The sequence below is a fragment of the Pan troglodytes genome, chromosome 3, assembly GCF_028858775.2.
Source record: "Pan troglodytes isolate AG18354 chromosome 3, NHGRI_mPanTro3-v2.0_pri, whole genome shotgun sequence".
Taxonomy (NCBI): Eukaryota; Metazoa; Chordata; class Mammalia; order Primates; family Hominidae; genus Pan; species Pan troglodytes.
Window position 1 is genome coordinate 6,011,102 of NC_072401.2, and position 23,245 is coordinate 6,034,346.

The window sequence follows — 23,245 nt, forward strand, 5'->3', positions numbered from 1 at the left end:
CAGAATTGGTTTTAAACCTGCTTAATTGACCAACAACAGCCCACCTCAGGAAACGAACCTCTGAAAGCCAACCAGTGAGGGTGGCAGAGTCTAAAGCCAACCAAGCAGCCCTGGAGTTACCCCAGTGAACATGCTTGAACACCTGAACACGCCTGGACAGCTCAAGAACATGCTACTGAGACGGATGTCAACCCACTCCCACTCTGTCCAGCACAACCCAAAACAAACTCTTCATCTTCCTGAGTGATGGTTAATTTTGGTGATCTGAGTGACAGGTATACTGGGGTCCACTGTCAACTCTATCTTTGTGTATGTTTGAAATTTTTCATAATAAAAATGGACTATATATTTTTAAAAATTTCCCACAACTCTTTCCCCAAATCCAACATCTCTCTAAGATAAATGAGAAATTCAGCTTTTTGGTTACAGATACTGAATGTGGTCTCTTTTCTCTTTTTTTGATACCCTGATAGTAAGATCCACTGTGAGGATTAAGAGAGTGAACACGTGTAAGGCTTTAAGAACATGCCTGACCCAGAACACATTCACCTGGAAGTATCTGTACATATTCTCATTTGTCATCCCTGACTTCAGAACGCTTTACTGTTACCTTGCAGAAACTTCTTGCTAAAAGCCTGGAATCCTTCTGAGGTCCTGTTTCCGATGGAGTCCCAAATGGTGAGACCAGCAATGCTGTCCAGCAAGAGCAGCTCCGAGAGGTTGGCTGACGAGGTTGTCTTGGTGTTGTTAACAAGCAGCCATATGCGGGCTGTCTGTGCTTCGCTCGACTCGGACACCTAGGGCAGAAGGAGAAGGCATGAGGGCAGATTTGCTGACAAGTCCAGCTTCCTAAAATGGGGCAGGAGCCCAGCCTGTGTACATTAGGCATCCAAGAAGAAGGAGGGTAGCACGGTCTCGCAGAGGGTCTGGGAATTTATCAGTCTCCGTATGATTTCAAAGACCCCCAAGAGGGTTTTGACCCACACTTGCCAAGCTGTTGCTTGGAGACAGTTTCAAAGAAACTGAGATGCTGAAATGCAGTGAAATCATCCTTGCAGAGAATCTTAGAAGAAAAAATCTCCAAGTGCAGAACCAGTCAGGTTGGGGAGATTGTGATAACCAGTGCTACCAAGCAAACAATGGCTCCTTGGTACTTAGTTATTTTGAAGATTCAGCCTCAGCCCAGGGTCTCTGATGGTCATGTGATCTCCAGGAAGGACCTGAGCAGCTCATCTGCCTCTTGGATCATCTCCCACATTCAGGCTCTGCCCAGCATGTGTCTCAGTGGCTCTACTGCCGGAAGCCATCCAGTGGCCCATGCAACAGGCTCATCACCTGGGCTCTGCACTCTTGCCCTGCCTTCCTCTCTAATCTTGTCTCCCAGCCCTCCTGCACCAGCTTCTCTCCAGCTCTGCTGAAATACATGCAGGAGCCAGAAAAAAGAGAAGGAAGCAATGTGTGTGCTGAGATGAGCGAGCTCTGGAATATAAGAAGTGATAAAAGCAAGCTTCAGAACTGTGTGTGTAATATACTGCCACCTGTGTGAAAAAAAGTGGGGGAGAAAGAAGGTACATGTATGTATACATGCATGTGCACACACTTATAACTGCATGCATATGGCAGAAAAAGTCACTAGAAGGATATACAAGAAACTACTGACACTGATTGCATCCAGGAAGGCAAACAATGTAGTTGAGGGCCTGTGAAGAAATGAGGGTGGCACAGGAAAGGCTTAACTCAGCAGGCCTGGGCTGTCCAAGCCCTCCACATTCAGGAGAAAGGACTGGCCCTTGAGCAGCTCCTGAAAGATAACCTCTAAAGCCTGCAGAATATCCTTGCCTGATTACAGTGTGGGTTTTTTTTTTGTTTTTTTTAAAAATATACCTGGGTCCTTTGACCTCACCAGATAGCTGATGCCAATTAGTTGTGATGGGTGCCTTGGACCCTGCTGTACTGAAATGACCTCTGGAGGGGCTGGAAAACGAATAACTGAGGTCAGTCTCATGGGTGCTCCATGCCTATGTGACTGAGCCTGGGAAAAACCCTGGACCCAAAGGCTCCAGTGAGCTTCCCTGGTTGACAATATTCCATCCAGATTGTCAAACATCATTGCTGGGAGAACTAAGCTCTGTCCACACAACTCATCCACTGGGAGAGACAGCCGGAAGCTCATGCCTGGTCTCTCCTGGGCTCTGCGACATTCACCTTTTTCCTTTCCTGGCTTTAATCTATACCCTTTCTCTGTAATGAACTGTAACTGAGAAGAATGGCTTTTCTGAGTTCTGTAAGTACTTCTAGCAAATCACTGACCCTAAGACAGGTGCTGGAGACCCCTGACACAAGGATAATATGTGGGATTGTAACCATCTTGTAGGATTAGGAAGGTTAAAGACCTAAAAAACATTAAACAACTTTGAAAACTGTCAGGTACCCTATTAATGATTATAATCTGAAACAAAATATATCATACTTTTTTCCCATTCTAAATGATATCTGTGGATTTTTACTGACAATTATTTAATTGTAACAAAAATAATCTCAGTCCTAGTGTTGCCATATGAGATATCACAGACCTTGCTATTTGTTCATTGCTCATGTGTCTAGACTTGTGTAGGTAAGCCCATGATTTATCAGTTCTTAAATACATGACTGTAATAAAATGATCTGGGCAAAATCCAATTATTTTCTCTTCAAATATACACCACCAGTGGAAACTTACCAGTGCACATTTCTGAAAAATTACTCCATTTTCAGAAGTCCCTTGAACTTCTCTTGAAATGTCCCCATACTACAATAAAATGTAAAAGTTATTAGAAAATGAGAAATATTTCATGCTATATATATTTAATAAAAGTACAAGATGATGAAATTTTTACAGAGGGTAGAAAGATTACTGCTACTAATCCTTAAGTAATCTTGAAGTCTTATTTGTAAAAGAGCATTAAAGGATTGGAAATTAAAACTTATGGAAAGAAGAATGTGGACTTGAGCTTACACCACAGTGTATTCCTGGTCTGGGTGCATGTGTGGGATGCCTGTTGTCACAGGGCTCAGCCAACCAAGACTGACATACCAGCAAGGGGTATGTGGGCAAAGCAGTGAAGATATCATTTAACAGGTACTGTGTGCTTACCAGGTGTGGGCTGACAGTACACCTGTGCACCACGGTGCGCTGGAACAAAGGGCAGTGTGTCTGGGGGCTGGGGGCAGCCTCTCTGTGAGCTTGATGCCTCATCAACATAAGGAATCCCCCCACCAAGGCTTGGCCTCCTCCAGCCCTGCAATGAATGGCCCCTATGAAAAGGTTCCAAAGGAAAGCCAGGGCTCATCCATCAAACACAAGCCTCCTGCTGCCCTTGAAACCGCAGGTTTCCTTTCCGTTTGACTAATAACAAATATCTGTTCATTTCTGCTTTTGCCATGCTCCCTGCCCCAGGGCCCTGCAGTATCCACACACCTCCTTTAAATGGGACTGGACTCTTACTGCATCAAGGAAGCCCTCCTTGGCTCTCCTTGCTGTGATGACCACATCTTTCCCACTCTCTGCCTTGCGCACCTGTCACCTGCAGTGGAACAAGCTGTATTCTGAGTCATGGACTCTGGCAGCTCTCAGTGATATTCATAATCATGTTTTGTATATTTTTTATTTATTTTGTTTATTTTTGTAGAGATGGGGTCTTGCTATGTTTCCCAGGCTAGCCTTGGACTCCTGGCCTCAAGTGATCCTCCTGCCTTGGCCTCCCAAGGTGCTGGGATTATAAACGTGAGCCACCACACTGGGCCTAATAACCATAAAATGTCTGTCATTGGCTGAGGGCCAGGCATGGCAGCCATCACTTTACATACATGAGTTCTATTACTCCCATTTTATAGATGAGGAAACTAAGGCTCAGAAAGGTTAATACTCTTGCCAAAGATCACTCAGGCAGGAAGCTCGAGACTCTCCCCAGGCCTGTGTGACTCCAAATCCTGTGATCTTTCCACAACATGCATTCCCTCTCCACAGTGTAACCCTCTCATTGTGTAGAAAATTAACAAAAATGCCATTTTCCAAAGAACACGCGGACAATATGCAACAGCATCAGCCTGACCCAGGCCTCTGATTCAGTTGAGCTTCCATCCACTACACCCACCCTAATGCCTTTTTAACGTGCTGGGACCCTAAGAGAATTTGCCAAAGCCCTCAAGCAGGGACCTGGCTTTCTCTTCTGACCTTCATATAGCATCTTGCAAACAATAACTGATAAATACAGCTTGTGGAGCAAATAAATGCAGAAGGGACGACTGAGTATGGAGGGTGCTGCCCTGTGAGGTGACGAGTTACCTGTAACTGGAGAGGACTGGAAAGAACAATGAGTACTGTAGTGGGTTCAGAGATGAACCCCAAAGGATATGTCTGTGTTCTGATCCCCAGAACCTGTGTATGTGTCCTTATTTGGAAAAGAGGTCTCTGAAGATGTAATTAAACTAAGGATCTCAAGAGATCATCCTGGACTATCCAGGTGGGCCCGACATCCAATGACAAGTGTCCTTATAAGTGGCACACAGAGAAGACACAGACACAGAGGAGGCCAAGAGCAGATGGAGGGAGAGAGTCAAGCGATCCAGCCACAGCCAAGGATGGCCTGGAGCCACCAGAAGCTGGAAGAGGGAGGAGGATGCTCCCCTAGAGCCTGCAGAGGGAGCGTGGCCCCACCAGCACCGGGCTTCCAGACTTCTAACCTCCCCAGCAGTGAGAAAATACATTCCTGTTGTTTTCAGCCATGCTGTTTGTGGTCATTTGTGACAGCAGTCCCAGGAAATTAACATCACTACTTAGCAGGGAGCCCAAAAAAGGGCTCTTGGCCATCGTAGCTCATTGGCCAAGCTCAACAGTTCTCATACTACGTTAAGTCACTGAACCCACGTTACATAAAACAGAATAGAAAACAACAGCAAGAGCACGGAGCTCTGCCACTTCTACCTGTGGGACACGGAACTAGTTTCTTAATCTCTCTAATCCTCAATTTCCCGTCTGTAAAATGAGAATAAAAATATTACTGTTTAAGAAACTCATAATGAGGCTCAAGTGAGATTATACATAGAAAGTGCTAAACCCAGTGCCCGACCCATAGTAAACGCCTGTGAAATGCTCACTGCTATTATGGGCACAGTCATCTTTAATAGCTGGGAGTCACTCGGTCTGGTTAAAGCACAATCCAATCCCTGCTTCAGAAACACCAGATGAGGCAGCCTAATGCTGAGTCAAATCTCCTCTCCATCTAAATACTGTATGTTGTGTAGCAGAAATAGCACCTTGGAAAAATAAATGGATTTGCTACCCAGTGATAACTATATTTAGTGAAAGAGGAGGAATAGGGTTTTTTTAAGCAACAAAAGCCCATGCCATTTTATATACAGCCCATAATTGGTTTATTTCCAACTTCTGGTATTTGTGTTAAAGTATTGAACTTAATACTTACCAGGCGGTATGTTATAGGAGACTCTCTTTTAAATAAGTTCTTCTTAGGCCAGGAGGGTATAAAAGCAAATAAGGAATGAGCCCATGGCCCACTAGAGGCTGCAGAAGTTGAGAGTGGGATAAAGACTTCCATTTTCTTGTCCAATTTCATTCCAAGTGGTGCTTCCACTGCAAAACAGCAACACACCCATTTTATATAATGCGGAAAGACAGTAAGACACAGAACTTAACCTCTAGAGACAGACAACAGGGTACATGGAAGGTACTTGGAAGACGTTTGTTGGGTAAGTAAGTTAATGAATGAATGAATGATGTCATCTCTTTGCCAGGAAAATGAGACATGCTCACTGGGATGCTACAGAACTTAAGAAGAGCATTTTTCAAAGCCTCGTCTCCTTACCTGGGTTGTGCAGCCCCACCTAGGAATCAGAACTGCTGGGCAAGAATGATGCCTGGGGTGATTCTTACACACATGACATCAGAGAGCCCTGGGCTCGAGTCCTGGCTCTGCCCCTCCAGCTGTGAGTCCTTGGGCATAACCTCTAACCTCTCTATACCTCGGTTTGCTTAATTCTAAGGCAAACAGCATAGGTCTCACCTCACTAGGTCCTTCTGGGCACCCGCCTACTGCAGAGTAAGCCCTCAGTGACCACCACCAATCACCATCCTAAAGAGGATGTGTGCATGGCCAGACACAAACGCCTGCTGAGCCCTCCAATAGGAAATGACTCCTAGGCCAGGCACCGCAGCTGACACCTGTAATCCTAGCACTTTGGGAGGCTGAGGCGGGCAGATCACAAAGTCAAGAGATCGAGACTATCCTGGCCAACATGGTGAAACCCCGTCTCTACTAAAATACAAAAAATTAGCCTGGCGTGGTGGTGTGCGCCTGTAGTCCCAGCTATTCGGGAGGGTGAGGCAGGGGAATCGCTTGAACCTGGGAGGCGGAGGTTGCAGTGAGCCGAGATCATGCCACTGCACTCCAGTCTGGGCGACAGAGCAAGACTCCATCTCAAAAAAAAAAAGAAAAATAAAGAAGAAAGAAATGACTCCCTTAGATTTTTCTGTGTCAATACATTTGGAAAGTTCATGAGCATTGTGTGCAAAGCACAGGAATGTCACTTAAAAGGTCCGGGCTGGGCTGTCAGGGTCCCTCTTCAGTGGATGCGGCCCAGGTGCTGATCAACTGCGGGACCTTGCACAGGTCAGCTGAGTTCTCTGGGCCTCAGTTCCCCTCACCTGGGTGTGTGGTTAAGATACCAATCAGACAGGGCTGTTGTCTGAGCAGCCAATCAAATGCCACACTGCACATGAAAATGCTTAGATGTATCCAATGCTTCAAGTCAGCAATTTTAGTTTTGAAATGACCTGGATGGTGGCATTGTGCCTTCTTCAACGTTTGTCTTTTATTCAAATACAAACTAATTTGACTGAAAATAAGGTGTACTTTTCAGTCTTTCTTACCCAGCATATTGATGGTAAAGACTACAAGTGCTTTTGAAACTTTCTATAGAATTTCAAAATATATGCAGGAAAAAAACTAAAATCTGATTAAAAAAAAGATGTGGAGCTGGGTCCTGGATTGAATTGCAGTATTTTTTTCCTTCCTTGGGTTGTATTTGGGGGTGATTCAGTTCCTCAGGTTGGGATGGGATAAGGGCTCCAATTGCATCAAGCATCGGGGAACTGATGGCCCTCGCCATGGAAACAAGTGGGTGCTCCACCAGGTGAGCGGCTGATTCAGAGCATCGGGAATGTCTGAGTAGAGCATATGGGTGCAAGTGAGACCGGACATCCATCTCCGGACCCCAGCACAGCACCTTGGGCCAGGGCACAAATGCTTGTGCAGCAAGCAACCAGGACATAAAGTCTTAAGGCCACACCTTACCCTTAAGCGCTCCATCTCTGGTCCACCCGTTTATGCCTCTCTGGCTCTCCTGGTCCTCAGCTTTAATGAAGACTCCAAGGTGATCCCTCCCTTCAGAGAGGACCCCTCCTCTATTCAGCAAGATTCCCGCTCAGTCTACAGAGCCAAGTGGGGCCCACCCAAATCCCAGCCCATCCCATTCCCCAGGACACCAGAGTTAGGCACAGAACCCAGACAACCCCACCCAGTGGCCCCAGGGATAGGTTCAGGGACAGGCCGGGGACCCACGCTGAGCCCAGGGGCCTGCACTGGAACTGTCACAGCCGCTGGGAAGTCTGCCCTGCAGGTGCCAGCCATGAGGCTCAGGAGCCGGGGACTGCCCGTGGCATTTTTCCCACCATGGGGAAAGGATGTAACTGCCTGCGAAAGATGCTCACCAGAGGAAAGAAGGGCGGCTGAGAGGGAAGGAGAAAGGCAGAGCCGTAGGAGCATTGAGAACCTTGTGCTCCTGGGTCCAGCAGTGCCAGGGCCTGTGCGTTTCAGTTACAGATGCCAATCAATTCCTCTTGATGAAATGAGTGTCAGTTGAATTTCGACCACTGAGTGTGTCAAGCTGAATAAAGGTCCGCAAAGACAGCCAGGTCCTAACCCCATGAAGCTGTGAATGTTATCTTAGGGTCTCAGACACTTTGCAAATGTGATTCCATTAAGGGCCTCGAGATGGGGAGATTGCCTGGATTATCCTGGTGGGCCCTAAATGTCATCACAGATGTCCTTATAAGAGGGTGACAGAGATTTGACAGACAGAAGAAGACCAAGTAACTACTGAGGCACGATGCCATGCTGCCAGCTTCCAAAATGGAGGAGGGCAGTATCCCTAATCCATCCCTAAGGAACACAGGCAATGCGGCCATAGATGCTGGAAAAGGAGAGGAAATGGGTTCGCTTCTGGAACCTCCAGAGGGAGCAGACAGATACCTTGACTTTGCCCAGTGAAACTGATGTTGGACTTCTGCTTTCCAGTACTGTAAGAGAATAAATGTGTGTGGTCGAAGACACTGTTTGTGAACATTTGTTAGGGAAGCCACAGGAAACTGATATACCCAGTTAATTCACACGTTCTGTTTCATTCACCAAATGCCTTCAGGGGATATCAAAAAGGGCCTACCTCACCCCAGGTTCCACTGTGCACTAACGCTTCGGCCAGCTTTGAGGTGGAGGCACACTGCCCTAGTTCTGTAAGGTCAGGGAATGATCTACTTGCCCAAAGTAGAGAGGTGCTGGAAGGATCAGCAGAGAGTGAGGGAGCTGGAGGAAGGAGGGCTTCAGGCTTCTGGTTTTTCATGCTCAAAACAGGGGAACATCAACCAGAAGAAAAACTCACCTGCAGTCTTAAAGTGACAGCATTCCACTTTGGGCCAAATCATACAGGGCAAGTCCTAAAAAATTCAAGACACAAAGTCATTAATGGAACACATACTTCTGAGAAGTGGTAATAAATAATCTTTGTAAATGACTCACATGGAGAGGACATGCACTTTTTTTTTTTTTTTTGAGACAGTCTTGCTCTGTCACCCAGGCTGCAGTGCAGTGGCGCAACAATCTCGACTTACTACAAGCTCCACCTCCTAGGTTCACGCCATTCTCCTGCCTCAGCCTCCCGAGTAGCTGGGACTACAGGCGCCCACCACCACGCCCAGCTAATTTTTTTTTGTATTTTTAGTAGAGACAGGGTTTCACCATATTAGCCAGGATGGTCTCCATCTCCTGACCTCGTGATCCACCTGCCTCAGCCTCCCAAAGCACTAGGATTACAGGTGTGAGCCACCGCGTCCGGCCAAGGACCTGCACTTTCATCCAGAAGTGTGAAGTAAACTTTTCTAAGTCAGCCATTCCCGGCAGCTTCTGAGTAAAGAATTCCCTTCTCTTTCCCAGGGAGAGAATCAGCGCCCTCATGAATGCATTTCTGGGAGCTGTCAAGGGAGGCCGCACCATGTGATTGAAATGTCTTATCATCAGACAGACCTGGGTTCAAACCTCAGCCCTGCCCTCCATCAACTCTGTGGACCCTGGGTAAGCCAACAGCCTGCAAATTCCCAAGATCCTGCAAGTTTCCAGGGTGGTAGATAAGACACTAGATGAGGAGTGGAGAGAACTGGACTCTAGCTGGAACCATTTATTCACTGTGTGTCCTTGGCTAAGTCTCTCAGCCTCTCTGAGCCTCAGATCCCTCTTCTGAAAAGTGACCTCAAAGCCTCCTCCGAGTCTGCTCAGCCTCATTGGTGATGAAAATTTGTCTAAACTGAGCCTGGCCAAACCCTTCCAATTTACCTTTATGAATCACTGGGCTCTAGAAAGACTCAGACCTCTCTACTGAATAATAGTAAAAGCTCTCCCGGATGGAACCTTCTCCATGTGCCAGTGCTTACGCTATGTGCACTGAGTGAACTGTTCAAGTAGTCCCTATAGAAACGCATGAAGCATTATACTCATTTTACAGCACTACCCCCAGTCTACAGTAATGAGATAACTCACTCCAGAGCCTGGCACGCAAGCAGCCTGGCCCAGCACATGTGCTCACCCTGCACGCAACGGCTGGTTTCTGTGGAATGGAAGAAGAAAGGATGTGTATGTGAGCTGAGCGGGATGCTCAGGCCTGGCTTTGGGTCCAGTTCCAATGACTAGTCCATGTGGCTACTGTTCACATGGCTCTCACGCGGGCCAGACACCACGGAAAGCATAAGGTGGGACAGGATCGATGGGATAACTGTTGTGGCCACTGTCTGTGTGTTTCAGGCCCAGTCCTTACAGGCCTCCAGGACCCTGGCTGGGGCAGTTCTGCTGGGGTGATGTAACCCCAGCTGGGCTGGAGGCTGATTTTCCCCCAAAGGCGTGGAGGAGGCCCACCCACAGAGATGGAGACTCCTGGAAGGACATGGAGGAAATGATGGAAATTGCAGAGACAGTGGCAGAGACAGGCAAGAGGTGTGGGAAGAGGGAAAATGGGTGCAGCTCGATCCAGACAGCCTTCTACCAAACCCACCCCAGCATTCCCCATTGATGAAGCCAAACATCTGGCTTCAGTTTGTTCACATGGAGCTTAAGTTATGTTATGGGCAGCGTAAAGAATTCTATTTAAAACAGTAAATTATGGTACAAACATTCTATGGAGTACCAGGCAGCTATTAAAAAGAATAAAGCAGCATGATTCAGAATTCCACTTCTGGGCATATATGCAGAATAACTGAAAGCCAGGTCTTGAAGAGGTATTTGCACTTCTGTGTTCACAGCAGCATTATTCACAATAGCCAAAAGTGGAAGCAAGCCAAATGTCCATCAATGGATTAATAGATAAGCTAAATGCGGTCCATCCATAAAATGGAATATTATGCAGCCTTGGAAAGGACAACATAGGGAGACTCCATCTCTCCAAAAAAAAAAAAAAAAAGAGAAAATCAGCCAGGTGTAGCAGCACATGCCTATACTCCCAGCTACTTGGGAGGCTGAGGCAGAAGGAATTACTTGGAGCCCAGGAGGTCGAGGCTGCAGTGAGCTATGATCATGCCACTGCACTCCAGCCCGGAAGACGAAGTGAGACCCTCTCTGAAAAAAATAAATAATAAATATTAATAACGAATAATAAATATTAATAATAAATAATAGGCTGGGTATAGTGGCTCACGCCTGTAATCCCAGCAGTTTGGGAGGCCGAGGCAGGCTGATCACTTGAGGTCAGGAGTTCGAGACCAGTCTGGCCCACATGGTAAACCCTGCCTCTACTAAAAATACACAAATTAGCTGGGCATGGTGGTGGGTGCCTGAATCCCAGCTACTTGGGAGGCTGAAGCAGGAGAATCACTTGAACCCGGGAGGCAGAGGTTGCAGTGAGTGGAGATTGCGCCACTGCACTCAGGTATGGGTGACAGAGCGAGACTCCATCTCAAAAAAAAATAAAAATAAAAATAAAGAAATAATAATAGGGGACACTATGTATGTGTGTGGGCGGAGGAGGTATATGTGAACTTTCTGCGCTATGTGCTTGATTTTTCTGTAAATCTAAAACTCTTCTAAAAATTACAGTCTATTACTTAACAAATACACCCATGTGGTCTCTGATATGAACATTTGCCAATGGATGGCAAAGCATCCATTGGATGGTGCACCGAACTCCACACAAATGTACGTTTGTACAACCTCTGTCCCCTGGAACTTTCTATCCATTCTTTCAAGCAGCACCTGCTGCTTGTTAGGCACTGTGCTAGGGATCACATGTCAGGCAAAGCAGACCTGACCCCTGACCTCACCCAGGGACAAAGCTCTCCTTACCAGTGGACATTGCCACTCAGGAGGAAGGGGCAGGTTCCCAGGGAGCAAAGGACCCAGGCTGACCTCCATGAGAACCCTGGGCCAGGCCTCCCAGGGCAGTTTCGCTGGTTTCTGGGCATCTCTGATTCTTGTCCTCACCAAAGTCCCCAGCCTGGGGAGGTACCTCTCTGGGGACTCCGGCCACTCTGGGCAACCGCTCCCATAGGCACCATGCCAGGTGCAGCCGACAGCACCTTCCAATGGCCAGCCTGCCCCTCCCTGTCATCCCTCTCTCCAAGCTGACACAGCTCCTATCGAGGCCACCACAGCCACTCCAACGTTCCACTTAATGACCAGTCCTCCTCATCGCACACACTTACCAGCAGCATTCGATATGTGCTTATTGCAGCTTCCCGTGGCTGCTGCACACATTACTGCAAATGCAGTGGCTTAATACACATTTATTCTCTGATAGTTCTAGAGGTCAGAAGTCTGACACAGGTCTCAATGGACTAAAGTCAAAGCATTGGCAGGGCTGTGCTCTCTTCTGGAGGCTCCAGGGGAAAACCCATTTCCTCTCCTTTTCCAGCTTTCAGAGACTGCTGCATTCCTTAAGTTCATGGCCCCTTCCTCCATTGTCAAAGGCAGCAGTAGCTGAGTCCTTCTCACGTTGCATCTCTCTGGCCTTCTTCAAACATCTCCTTCTGATCTCTCCTCTGCCTGCTTCTTCCACTTTTAAGGACCCTGATTATTACACTGGAACCATCAGATCATCCTGCATATATTCCTTATTTTAACATCAGTTGATCAGCAACCTGAATTCCTTGTATAATGTCAATTCCCATGGCCATGAAACCTAACATATCCACAGGTTCCAGGGGTCTAGACGTGGGCATCTTTGGGAGCCATTATTCTGCCGACCATGGTGAGCCCCTTTCTCCCTTCCTGAAATGCTCTCCACCCTTGACCTTCGGGTCACATTCCCGGTTCCCTTTTACAGAGGCCACATGTTGTCCGGCCTCCTCTGTTGGATCTTTTCCTCTCCTAGTCAAAAGCCCTGGGGTTGCTCCAGGGCACTCTTTCCAGTCGAGAGTTCCTCCTGAGGTGAGCTCATCCAGGCCCTCAGAGGTTAAAGGTCATTTATACACTGACTATTCCCCCATGTAAATCTCTAGTTCATACTTTTCCCCTCAAATCCAGACTTGAATGCCTAAGAGACATGTCGAACTCAACAGCAGTGATTTCCAACCTGAGGCTGCTGCACATTAACCAGTGGCATCTCCTTTCTCCTACTGGCTCAGGCCAAAATCCTTGGATTTGTCCTTGATTCTTCTCTTTCTCTCTCTCAACCCAGAACCAATCCCAGTAAACCCCACTGGCTCTACCTTGAAAAAACATCCACAATCCAGCAACCTCTCAGTAGCCCACCATTACCTCCCCAGTCCAGCTCCCCTCCATGGCCCCCTGGCCTCCCGCCTGCCTGCTTGCCACTTTCCTGCTCACACATCCGCCTGCCATCTATTCTTACCCCTGCCACGGGGGTGCCTGGAAAGGAAACATGAGAGTGGGTCACTTTCTTGCTGAAAGCCCATCCACAGCATCCCATCTTACTCGGAACAACTGTCGGAGTCCTGGCCAGAAACAAGGCCTTGCCCGTCCCCCACTCCATTCAGGGATCCGCTCAGCTGTCACCTCCTTACAGCACCTTCCCTGCCCATCCTGTCCATATCATGAGTGCCCCTCATCTCTCAGACCACTCTTCCCACTGTGTACATCTCTACAGCCCCAACCACCAGTGGACACACCACATAGTAACATGATTCCTGCCTTTTTCCTGCTCCAAGAATGCAGGTTCCTCAAGAGCAGGGGCAGGTCTTGGTCTGCCTTGTCCTGTTATATTTCAAGCATTTAGGACAGAGCCTGGCACCTAGAAGGCCCTCAATAGCCATTGTGAAAGAATGGCCCAGAGGCCTGGTCTCTGCTAACCCTCCACTGCCTCCTCCCCTTCTGATCAACTTCCAGTAGAATGGTCTGCATTGATGAAAATGGTCTAGAATCTGAGCTGTCCAATATGGTAGCCACTAGCCAGATGGGGCCATTTGAGCATATGAAATGTTTAAGTTTAGTCATACATGGCTACTGTAGCGGACAGTGCCCTTTTAGACCATCTGGGAAATGGTTGTAATTGCCTCTTCTCTGTTTGCAAGAAGGGATGATAAATTCACACAGAAATCTTGTGTTCAGGTTTATGAAGCACTTTCTTGTAGAACCTAGACACTGACAGCAAGTGCTTTGGGTTAGACAAGTCTGGGTGGACGTCTTCGCCTTACCTGGAATCACTGTGGCCTCAGTTTCCTCATCTGTAAAATGGGAATGTTATACCTTCTTCATAAGGAATTTTGAAAGATTAAACCAGAAAATAAATGTAAAGCTTAGCATAGTGCCCAACAGACTAAATACACAGCAAATATACAATTGTTATTATTGCCATTATTACTACATATTACTATGTATTGCCATTCAGTAAGTCCTTACTTAACATCATCAATAGGTTCATGGAAACTGTGACTTTAAGCCAAATGGCATACTGTATAGCAAAACCAATTTTACCATAGGCTAGTTAATACAGACAAGAGCTAAGTTCCTACAGCATGCAGTGCTTCTTTTTGCTTAAAGTCAAAGTATCCAAGAACCTATTGATGTTCCGTGAGGACTTACTGCATATCATTGTAACTATTATTACCACCGCTCTTGTTACTGTTCTTATCATCACCATCATCATCATCTCCGATAATGCCAAGAAGTTAACTATAAAATCGCCACTTTGTAGATGAGGAATGTGAATCTCAAAGCTGGACTGAGCACCAACTTCAGGAGAATAGAGACTCAGGCACGTTGAGTGCTATATCCCCAGGAGCTGCACAGAAGCATCAAGAGTACCCAATAAATATTTATAAGTTGACACATGAAATGCTCAAGTGTCCACAGCTAGTAAACAGTAGAGCTGAGGTCAGAACTCACATTTCTAGACTCTCAGCCCAGGTTCCAATCCCTCAGCCACTACCTCACCACTTCCTGCCAACCTCAGTTACTTCACTTGCATTCATTCATTCAACAAATACTTTTGATCACCTACTATGTGCTATTTTGAAAATGAGGATACGTTGCCAAACAAGACATCAAAAGTTCTACTCTCAGAACACTATTTAGGAAAATTACAAGCAAAATCATAGTATACTATATATATTATACAAACAAAACAGTAACATACCATATATAGTATATTAGAAGGTGATAAGAACAGTGGAGCAAAATAAAGAAGGAAAGAGGGACAGAGAGTAATGGGGGTTGCCATTTTAAATGGGGTTATGTTGAAAGGCTTTACCAGGGTGACAGAGCGGCTGTCAGGGTATCAGGGGGAGGAGCTTTAGTTCAGGCAGAGGAAAGACCCGTGCAAGGGCCCTGAGGTGGGAACACACCCAGGGTGTTCAAGGAACACAAGGAGGCCAGGGTGCCTGAGCAGGGTGAGTGAGTGGTTTCTGCTCTGGGGACAATGGGAAGCCACCGTGAGCTACTCCGTGATGAGTGGCATACTAGCCATTTTAAATGGGACACTCTGGCTGCTCTGTTGAGAACAGAGAAGTACTCAAGGGGAGATGCAAGGAGGTCAGTCAGGCGGCTACACAATAATCCCAGAGAGAAGGTGGCAATTCAGATGAAGATGGTGTTTGTAAAGAGAGTGAAAACTGTGTTGATTGTGGGTGTGTTTTGAAAATAAAACCCATGCGATATGCTGACTAAATGTGGGGCTTGGAGAGAGGGAGGAGGCAAGGAGGATGCCAAGGCCTCCGGGCCCAGCAAGAAAAAGACAAAGGAACCACTGGCAGGAAAGGAGGCAAGGGGAAGGATTTAGGTTCTGCCTTGGTGCATGAGTTGTGGAGTGCCTGTGAGCCTCCACGGGCCATGTCAGGTAGGCATGCAGATCCATGGTGGAGCTCAGAGAAGGTCTTGGCTGGAGATGGAAATTCGGGAGCTGCCAGGGGATAGATCACCAAGGGTGTGAGTATTGACAGAGGGAAGAAGAGAACCCAGCACTGAGTCCTGGGGTGCTCCGGCCATTAAAGATCAAGTGAAGCACAGATACACTCATGATCTCCATCTTTCCTGACCAAGCTCTCAGGAAGTTTTGTTTTGTTGTTGTTGTTTGAGAGAGGGTCTTGTTCTGCCATCCAGGTTGGAGTGCAGTGGTGAGATCATAGCTCACTGCATCCTCGAACTTCTGGTTTCAAGCCATCTTCCTGCCTCAGCCTCCTGAAAACCTGGTAATACAGGCATGTGCTATCACACCCAGCTATATATATATATAAATATATATGTTTTGTAGAGATGGGGGTCTCACTATGTTTCCCAGGCTGCTTTTGAACTCCTGACCTCAAGCGATCCTCCTGACTTAGCCTCCCAAAGTGTTGGGATTACAGGCGTGAGCTTATTTGACTAATAGTTCCCTTAACTCAGAATTCCAAGGCTGCAATTTTGAAGCTATAGTAATTACACAGTGTAACAGATAATGTTACATCATATCTGGCTGATTTTTTGTTGTTCTTTTCTACAAATTTGGGACACACCCAATCCACTGAACTTGGCATCACAACCAACCTAAATTACTGTTGTGTGGTACTTCAAGTAAAATAACGAAATGATACTATTAGCATAATGAAATGGTGAAAATGATGAAAGGATCCCATTCTGAAATAGACACTTATCTTTCAAAGGGGCTGGGTGGTTTCTTTCATCTCTAATTCTTGGGACATCAGATAGGCTTGCTACTGAGCACTGATTTCTCAGACATGTTGGTCTTGGGACTCCTTTACACATTTTCCAATTATTGAAGACTCCAAAAAACTTTTGTTTGTGCTGATTATATTTATCAACATTTACTCTCTTTAAATTAAAGGTGAGAATATTTTAAAGTGTCTAGTAGTTCATTTTAAATAGGAATAACAATGCCATTGCATATTAACATAAATAGCATTTTTTTTGAAAACTAAACTAAAACTGTTTTATTTTCTAAAATAAAAAAAGTGAGAAGAATGGCATTTTTTTTACATTTTTGCAAACCTCATCTATGTCTGAGTTAATGGAAGGAGCTGGATCCTCAAATCTGCTTGTACATTAAATCTGCTGCAACATCACACTTCCTGTCACCTTGGAAAACCCCATTGCACAATTGTGAGAAAATGAGTAGAAAAAGTAAGTAATACCTCAGTATTACTGTGAAAATAGCTCTGACTCCGTGGACCCCTATAATGGTTCAGTGACCCCAGGGATTCCCTGGGCCCCACCTTAAGAACCACTGGGGAATAAAATGCATTCCCAGTGGGCATCAAATGATGAAATTAAAAAAGGTAAAATCCCTGCCCACAGGAACTCACAGTCCAGCAAAGGAAACAGACAAGCAGCCCAAACAATGTGGTAAATGTTCTCACCGAGAGATGTCCCAGCATCAGGGGGCCAGAGACTTGGAATATGCCAAGCTCCTCCTACATGCGGGCCACACCCATGACGATTCCTCCACTTGGGATGTTCTCTCCTGACTCCTTCCCTGGCTAAACCTGCCCATCCTTCAAGTCTCGACTGACCTTCCAGACTAAATGACCTCCTTCCTCCACCCTCTCTCACGGCTCCCCATCCTCCTCCTCACAGCAATCACGGTGTGCAATTAGGCATTGGTCTCCCAGCCCCCTGCACACAGCATGGGACTTAGCAAAGGTGCAATAAAGATAGATAGATAGATAGATAGATAGATAGATAGATAGATAGATATTGAATGAATGGATGGACAGATAGATGGCACCAAGTAATTACATGAAGGCATCAAATAATTACAATAGGAAGAACTAACCTGTGCCTTCGGGAACTGTGCTCTGGGAACAGCCCTTACACCATTGCTCAGAAGAGGAAGCAGAGACCCTGAGGGCTGTGACTTGCCCCAGGCCCCACAAGAGGCAGTGGCCAAGTCAGGGACACACATGGCCAGAGCTCTTTCCTGTACAGTGTGCAGAAGGGCTATCCAAGACAGGCCCAGAGAGACGGAAGAAGGCTGGTACCATCGACAGCTGGGATGGGCGTGGGCAGGGCCAGGGCCCAGGGGACGTGCTCAAGATGCGAAGGGCACCTGAACACAGGTGCTCATTCCCAGATTCCTGCAAAGGCAGGGGCGGCCCTTGAGGGTGAGGTACTCTAGACCCACCACGGTCCTAGATGGCTTCAGGCCCTTCCCAGTAGGCACTGTCCCTCCCTTCTGGCAGGGACCACCCTCAACACCACTGTGGCTGACAGAGCCCAACGTGCACCAGGATCTTCTGACACTGGCTTCCCAGAAGGAAGAGCTTGTGCAAAGCAGGTGAGGCCAGGCACGCAGGCTCTGAACTTGGGGGCCAGGGAGAGAGCACAGGACAGGCCTGGGGACGCGGCTCCCTGAGCCTTGGTTTTGTCACCTGCAAAACGGGCCAGATACTCCCATCTCACAGGGCACATGCAAGTGAAAGGACCCAGGGAACATGTTCTGTCATTGGGCTTTTGAAAGCTCAGGACACTGACATGGCGTTTTTCCAGTGAAAACCTAAAGACAGAAAGGGAGCAGGGTCTCTTTTAAGAGACTAAACCTCTGCCAGTGTCGCAAGTGTCCTGGGGTAGAGAACACAGCAGGACACGACCCACCACCCTAGGAGAGAGGTGGGAGGACCTCAGGGAAGCATCAATGGGCCAGACCATTGACCAGGGCATTCCTGGGAATAGGAGCCTGGGTGTGCTGTCAGGGGCAATAAGGTGGAGAGAAGAGTGCCAGCATGGGACAGGAGTGGCAGGATGTCTACCAGGACAGACCACCCCAGAGGTCTGGGGGAAAATGGATGGGAGACGTGGGGAAACCATCACCAAGAGCTGGAAGTGAAGTGGTGGGACCTGAAGCCAGGGAGTGGCAGTGGGGAGGGAGGAGGGGCAGACATCCGAGCTGATTTGGAGGAAAAGGCACTAGGACTGGTGACCAGCTTTGTCGGGGGAGGTCAAGTCTAGGGCTACAGCCAGGGATCCATGCCTTTCGAGTTTAGGACCACAGAGGGAGGGCCAGGGTGAAGTAGGAAGTGGCTAAATCCATCAGCCAGGAGAGTTCAGTCACCTAAGAGTCCAGCCAAGAGTCCCCACTTTTAAAAACCGCTGCAATTTCCCAGTGCTGGCCTCTGCAAGGGGCTCTGCTTATGTGAGCTCATCTAATCCACTTCCACCCTCTGGGGTGGACGCCGGGACGGCCCCGTTTCAACGATCAGGAAACTGGGGCACAGGAGTGACCTGCCCTAGGTCGAAGCTCGTAAAATGGAGAGCAGGATTCGAACCCGGGTCGCTGGTGAAGTCCAAGCCGGCAGCTGCCACACCCCGAGGAAGGTCTCCAGTTTCCCTCGAAGCTTTCTGGCCATGAGCGGGATACACCTAAGGGCCGCGAAGCACCCTATTCAGATCCTGCCCTCCCTTCCTCATTCTTTGCGAAATACTAAGGGTCCTCCCTGCCACCGCCGGTGTAGACAAAGTCAAACCACTACAGTCAGACCGGAGCCTGGGGTGGTGCCCTCCTTACCTGCGTGCTGCTCTCGGGCCCCGCCCCGCTCCGCCCCGGAGGGGTCCTCAGGCCGGGCCCAGACCTAGGAGCCACCTGGGGATCCCGGGGTGGCTGCGCGCCGAGGGGGCGCCAGCGGGGACGTGAGCTGGCGCCGAGACAGCCTCGGCCCCCCAGCGCCAGGGCCACTGCCAGGAGGCCCCCGGCCAGCACCCACGTGGGGCGCCCCCGGGAGCCCGAGGGGTCCATCGCCTGTCGGGACCCGCTACCTCAAAGCGGCGGGTGCCGCCGAGTCGCTGGAGCTTCCGGACCCCAGGCCCGCCCCGCCGCCGAGCATGCTCAGTGCGAGCCGCCGCCGAAAGTTTTCTGGAACAAACACCCGCATCTGGGGCTTGGCGGGCCAGGAGGTGCCGGACGGGCGTGGGAGGGGGAGAGCGAGTTGGCGCGGCCCAGGCGCCCGGCGGCCAGGCCTGGGTTTGCTTGCGCCCAAACCAAATCAGAGCGGGTCACTCTCCTGCTCCCGGAGGTTACCAGGACCCCAAGGGCCCCTCCGCTACCGCCTACCTGGGTCTGTAAGCCTCAGCTCAGACGCACTTCCCCTGGGAACGGTTTCCTGACACACGGATGTGAATCCGGAGTTTCCCCATCCCCGCTTAGAAAACGGAGAAGCATTTGGAGCGCGGGGCCGGGAGTCCTGGAGCACCCAGAAGGTTCAGGAAAGCTCGGGGAGGAGGGGGTGGCCGCAGAGAAGGAAAAGGACCCTCACTTCCGGTTGCGTTCAATGCAGACCAGCTGAGCACCCACTGCCCGAGCGTGCTGTGGGTCAGCCCTGGGCCGGCCCGGGTGCTCCTCGCATTCCCAGTGGGAAACAGGCCAGCGCTGGGCCACCTCTCTGGGGACCTAGAAAGAGGGGAGCTGGCGTCTGAAGTCGCAGCCCTAAGCAAGCTCTCCCCGAACTCTCCGAGGGGACAGGGATTTGCTTTGCCAAGGGACGCAGGAGGAGGAGGAGAAAGACACAAAAAGGGGGACTGGTGGAGCCTTTTGTGTGCTTCCTCATCCCTGCCTAGGTCCTGGGTGACAGCTGACACCTGTTGACGGGAGAGGGCTCCACTCCCGCCAGCCTTCCTGCGGGGCAGGCTGTTAGGCTGTCTAAAGTCTCAGGCCAGCAAGCCTGGCCCCTGGGAGCCTCTCTCCCCATAACCCAGACCATCCAAGGACAGGCCTTTCCTGACCTAACATGGACAACGCCATGGGGTTTGAGAGGCTGAGAATTTATAAGCCAAGTTCCCCACACCAGGGGGTACGTGGCAGCTGTCAGGCATGAGACAAGGCCACAGGCTAAATGCCAAGCATGTTGCTGGACCGTTGGTGTTGTTTGACAGTCAGTAATTTAAAGGTTAATTTAATAGTCAACAACTTTATGATAAAGTAAAAAGCAAATAACCCTACATTTAAAAAATCTTATTAGTATTTTTTACGGAGTCAGGGTCTCACTATGTTGCCAAGACTGGTCTTAAACTCCTGGGCTCAGACAATCCTCCACTTCAGCCTCCCAAAGTGCTGGGATTACAGGCGTGAGCAACCACACCTGGCCCAAACACCACATTTTAAAAACTAAAGCCTAAGCATTCATGGAAATGTAAAACAAGAGCGTCAAGTTACTGCCCCCATACATGTCCCCAGGAACCTTGGAGATGCTTCTAAGGTAATACATAAGAAGCTCCACATAGCAGAGAGTTTGCCCTGAAGCCAGACACAGGTGTAAATGAGACAAGAATTCCGCCCCACTCCTTAATTGCAAATGAGTCACCTCTCCTCTCCAGCTGTCAGTTTCTTCATTTATTAAAAAAAGGTGAAGAATTTGGATAACAGTTCCCATCTTGCCATGAGGAAATGATGAAACAAACTAGAAACAAGCTGGACATCCAGGCTGAAAGGACAAAGCCCTCCTCTGCTGAAGCAGATCCCCATGGTGTCCCCTAGCCCGGCCCACACAGGGAATTAAGCTCCACAGGGTAGGTGTGTGTGTGTGTGTCTGCGCCCCTGCGTGCAAGTGTGCAGTCATGCACATGCATGTGTGCTTTACCCAGGCACCAGGACAAAAGCAAACATCTAGTAGCTACCCCATAAATGTTTGTTTAAAGAAAACACAGTGATGAACTCCTCTAATTTTTTACCCCTCTAAACAACTGTGAGATACTCACTAGCCTGGACACTGCCTGGTTTGTGGCTGGCCTATCCCCCAGCCTGCAACATACACACAACAGATTCTCTCCAAGTGCTGAGTAAATGAAGGATGGTGCAGTGTCCTGGTCCTAGTGGGGAGCGGGTGTAAGGGTCTCTTTATCCATTGTCTCAGTGGGGAGTGGGTGTAAGGGTCTCTCTACCCTTGGTCCTAGTGGGGACTAGGTGTAAGGGTCTCTCTACCCATCGTCTCAGTGGGGTCTGGGTGTAAGGGTCCCTCTACCCATCCTCCTAGTGGAGACTGAGTGTAACGGTGTCTCCACCCATTGTCTCGACCTTCCCTGGGACAAAATAAGATTAAAACAGGAGTCTTCGCGTGAGCAAGTTCAGAGGCGTGGAGGGCGGTGTGTTCCCGGGAAGGTTGATGGGTAGAGGTTAGGGGCAAGGGCAGGGGGTTGGAATTGCATTGATCCCAGCTTCTTCATCAGGAGGATGGGCGGAGCACCCACCGCAGAGAGTTATTGAGAAAGTTAATGAGATCATTAAGCTAAATGCGTAGCATATTCTAAGCCTCAATAAAGTTAAAGGAGCCTTCTAAGCCTCAATAAAGTTAAAGGGGTGGAAACCGGGCCGCCCTCCGGAAGGGTCCGGGGCTGGGAGGCGCGTCTGTCTCTGGGCATGCTCAGTGCAGGGGCAGGGCTGGGGCGGGGGTGTCTGAAAGTTTTGAGCGGTGATCCAGGCTCCTCCCTCCGGCTCGGCGAAGCAGGGAAGGGGAGAGAAGCAGGAGTCGGGAGACTGCACAGGCCAGAAAGTGCGGAGCGGGCGGCGCCCCTGGCCCGCCCGGGCTCAAAGTCCCGCGTCGCCGCCCTGGCGGGGACGGTGCAGCAGACGGCGGGATGCGGCGGGGCGGCAGCCTGAGCGCCCCGGATGGCCCGCGGCGGGGCGGCCTGCAAGAGCGACGCGCGGCTGCTGCTGGGGCGGGACGCGCTGCGGCCGGCGCCCGCGCTGCTGGCCCCCGCCGTGCTGCTGGGCGCCGCGCTCGGCCTGGGCCTCGGCCTCTGGCTTGGCTGCCGCGCGGGCCGCCAGCGCACGCGACACCAGGTGGGTCGGCCGAGCAGACAGCGGCGGGGCGGGGAGCGCGGGGCGCGTGGCTTCTGGGTCCTGCGGGCCCGGAGCCCCGGCTCTGCGACTCCTTGAGCCTGGTTGGGAACTTCGCGCGCAACCGCTTAGGCGTCGGGTTCCCCTTCTGCTCCAGGAGGGAGGTGTCGGCGTGACTAAAGGGCGTTGGCCTGGGGTCCCCTGCGGTGCCTGTTACATCCCACTCCGTTGGGTGATCCTAGACAGCAGCCCAACTGCGCCACGCCTCGGTCTCCTCATCTGCAGCGCCAAGGGTTTGGACAGGATGCTGGCCCTGCTCGCCATGGTGGACAGAAGGACAGCTGGGGCTCCCACGCCTGAATGCCTATTCCTGCTTCTGCCTCTTCCATCCTTGCGGTGTGGGTTACGTCGCCTGGCCTGAGTCCCACCTGCCACATTGGCGTTCATTTTTTCATTCATCCCACAGTAAAAGTTTTCGGGCACCTTCTACAGCCAGTCACTGGCCTAGGGACCACATTCATGAGCAGTAGAGACCCTGCCTTGCCTGCTTGAGGTTCACAGCCTCAAGGAGAAGGACGAATTGCAAGTTTGCAAGTAAACTATCGGTTATGACACCGCATGGGGAGTCTGCGATGGGACACTGGCAATGCTAGCGTTTATTAAGTGCTGTGTACCAGGCACTGAACTAGACCCTCTCCCTAAATGATCTCAATGAATCTCC

At 49.5% G+C, this 23,245-nt stretch overlaps 2 protein-coding genes across 40 annotated transcripts in view; one reads left to right on the plus strand and one right to left on the minus strand.

The window, feature by feature from the left end:
* EVC2 (EvC ciliary complex subunit 2) overlaps positions 1–20,520 on the minus strand; it is a 147,957-nt gene extending 127,437 nt beyond the window's left edge. For 6 of the 17 annotated variants that reach the window (XR_010156411.1, XR_010156410.1, XR_010156412.1 and 3 more), the window contains exons 1-5: positions 19,264–19,723; positions 8,713–8,767; positions 5,463–5,629; positions 2,720–2,788; positions 611–797 (exon numbers count right to left, since the gene is read on the minus strand). Coding sequence is in view for 12 of the 17 variants with exons in the window: in XM_009447300.5 (XP_009445575.2) it covers positions 611–797; positions 2,720–2,788; positions 5,463–5,629; positions 8,713–8,767; positions 19,264–19,491 (706 nt within the window). In the remaining 5 variants the exon portion in view is untranslated. The other 11 variants (XR_010156413.1, XM_009447302.5, XM_009447303.5 and 8 more) reach the window with 9 other exon arrangements.
* Positions 20,521–22,143: 1,623 nt separating this feature from the next.
* EVC (EvC ciliary complex subunit 1) overlaps positions 22,144–23,245 on the plus strand; it is a 119,143-nt gene continuing 118,041 nt past the window's right edge. For 18 of the 23 annotated variants that reach the window (XM_063809336.1, XM_054682725.2, XM_054682728.2 and 15 more), the window contains exon 1: positions 22,144–22,527. In XM_063809336.1, coding sequence (XP_063665406.1) covers positions 22,354–22,527 — 174 coding nt within the window. In that variant the 5' untranslated portion in view covers positions 22,144–22,353. The remainder of the gene's footprint in view (positions 22,528–23,245) is intronic. The other 5 variants (XM_517090.9, XM_009447305.5, XM_063809342.1 and 2 more) reach the window with 3 other exon arrangements.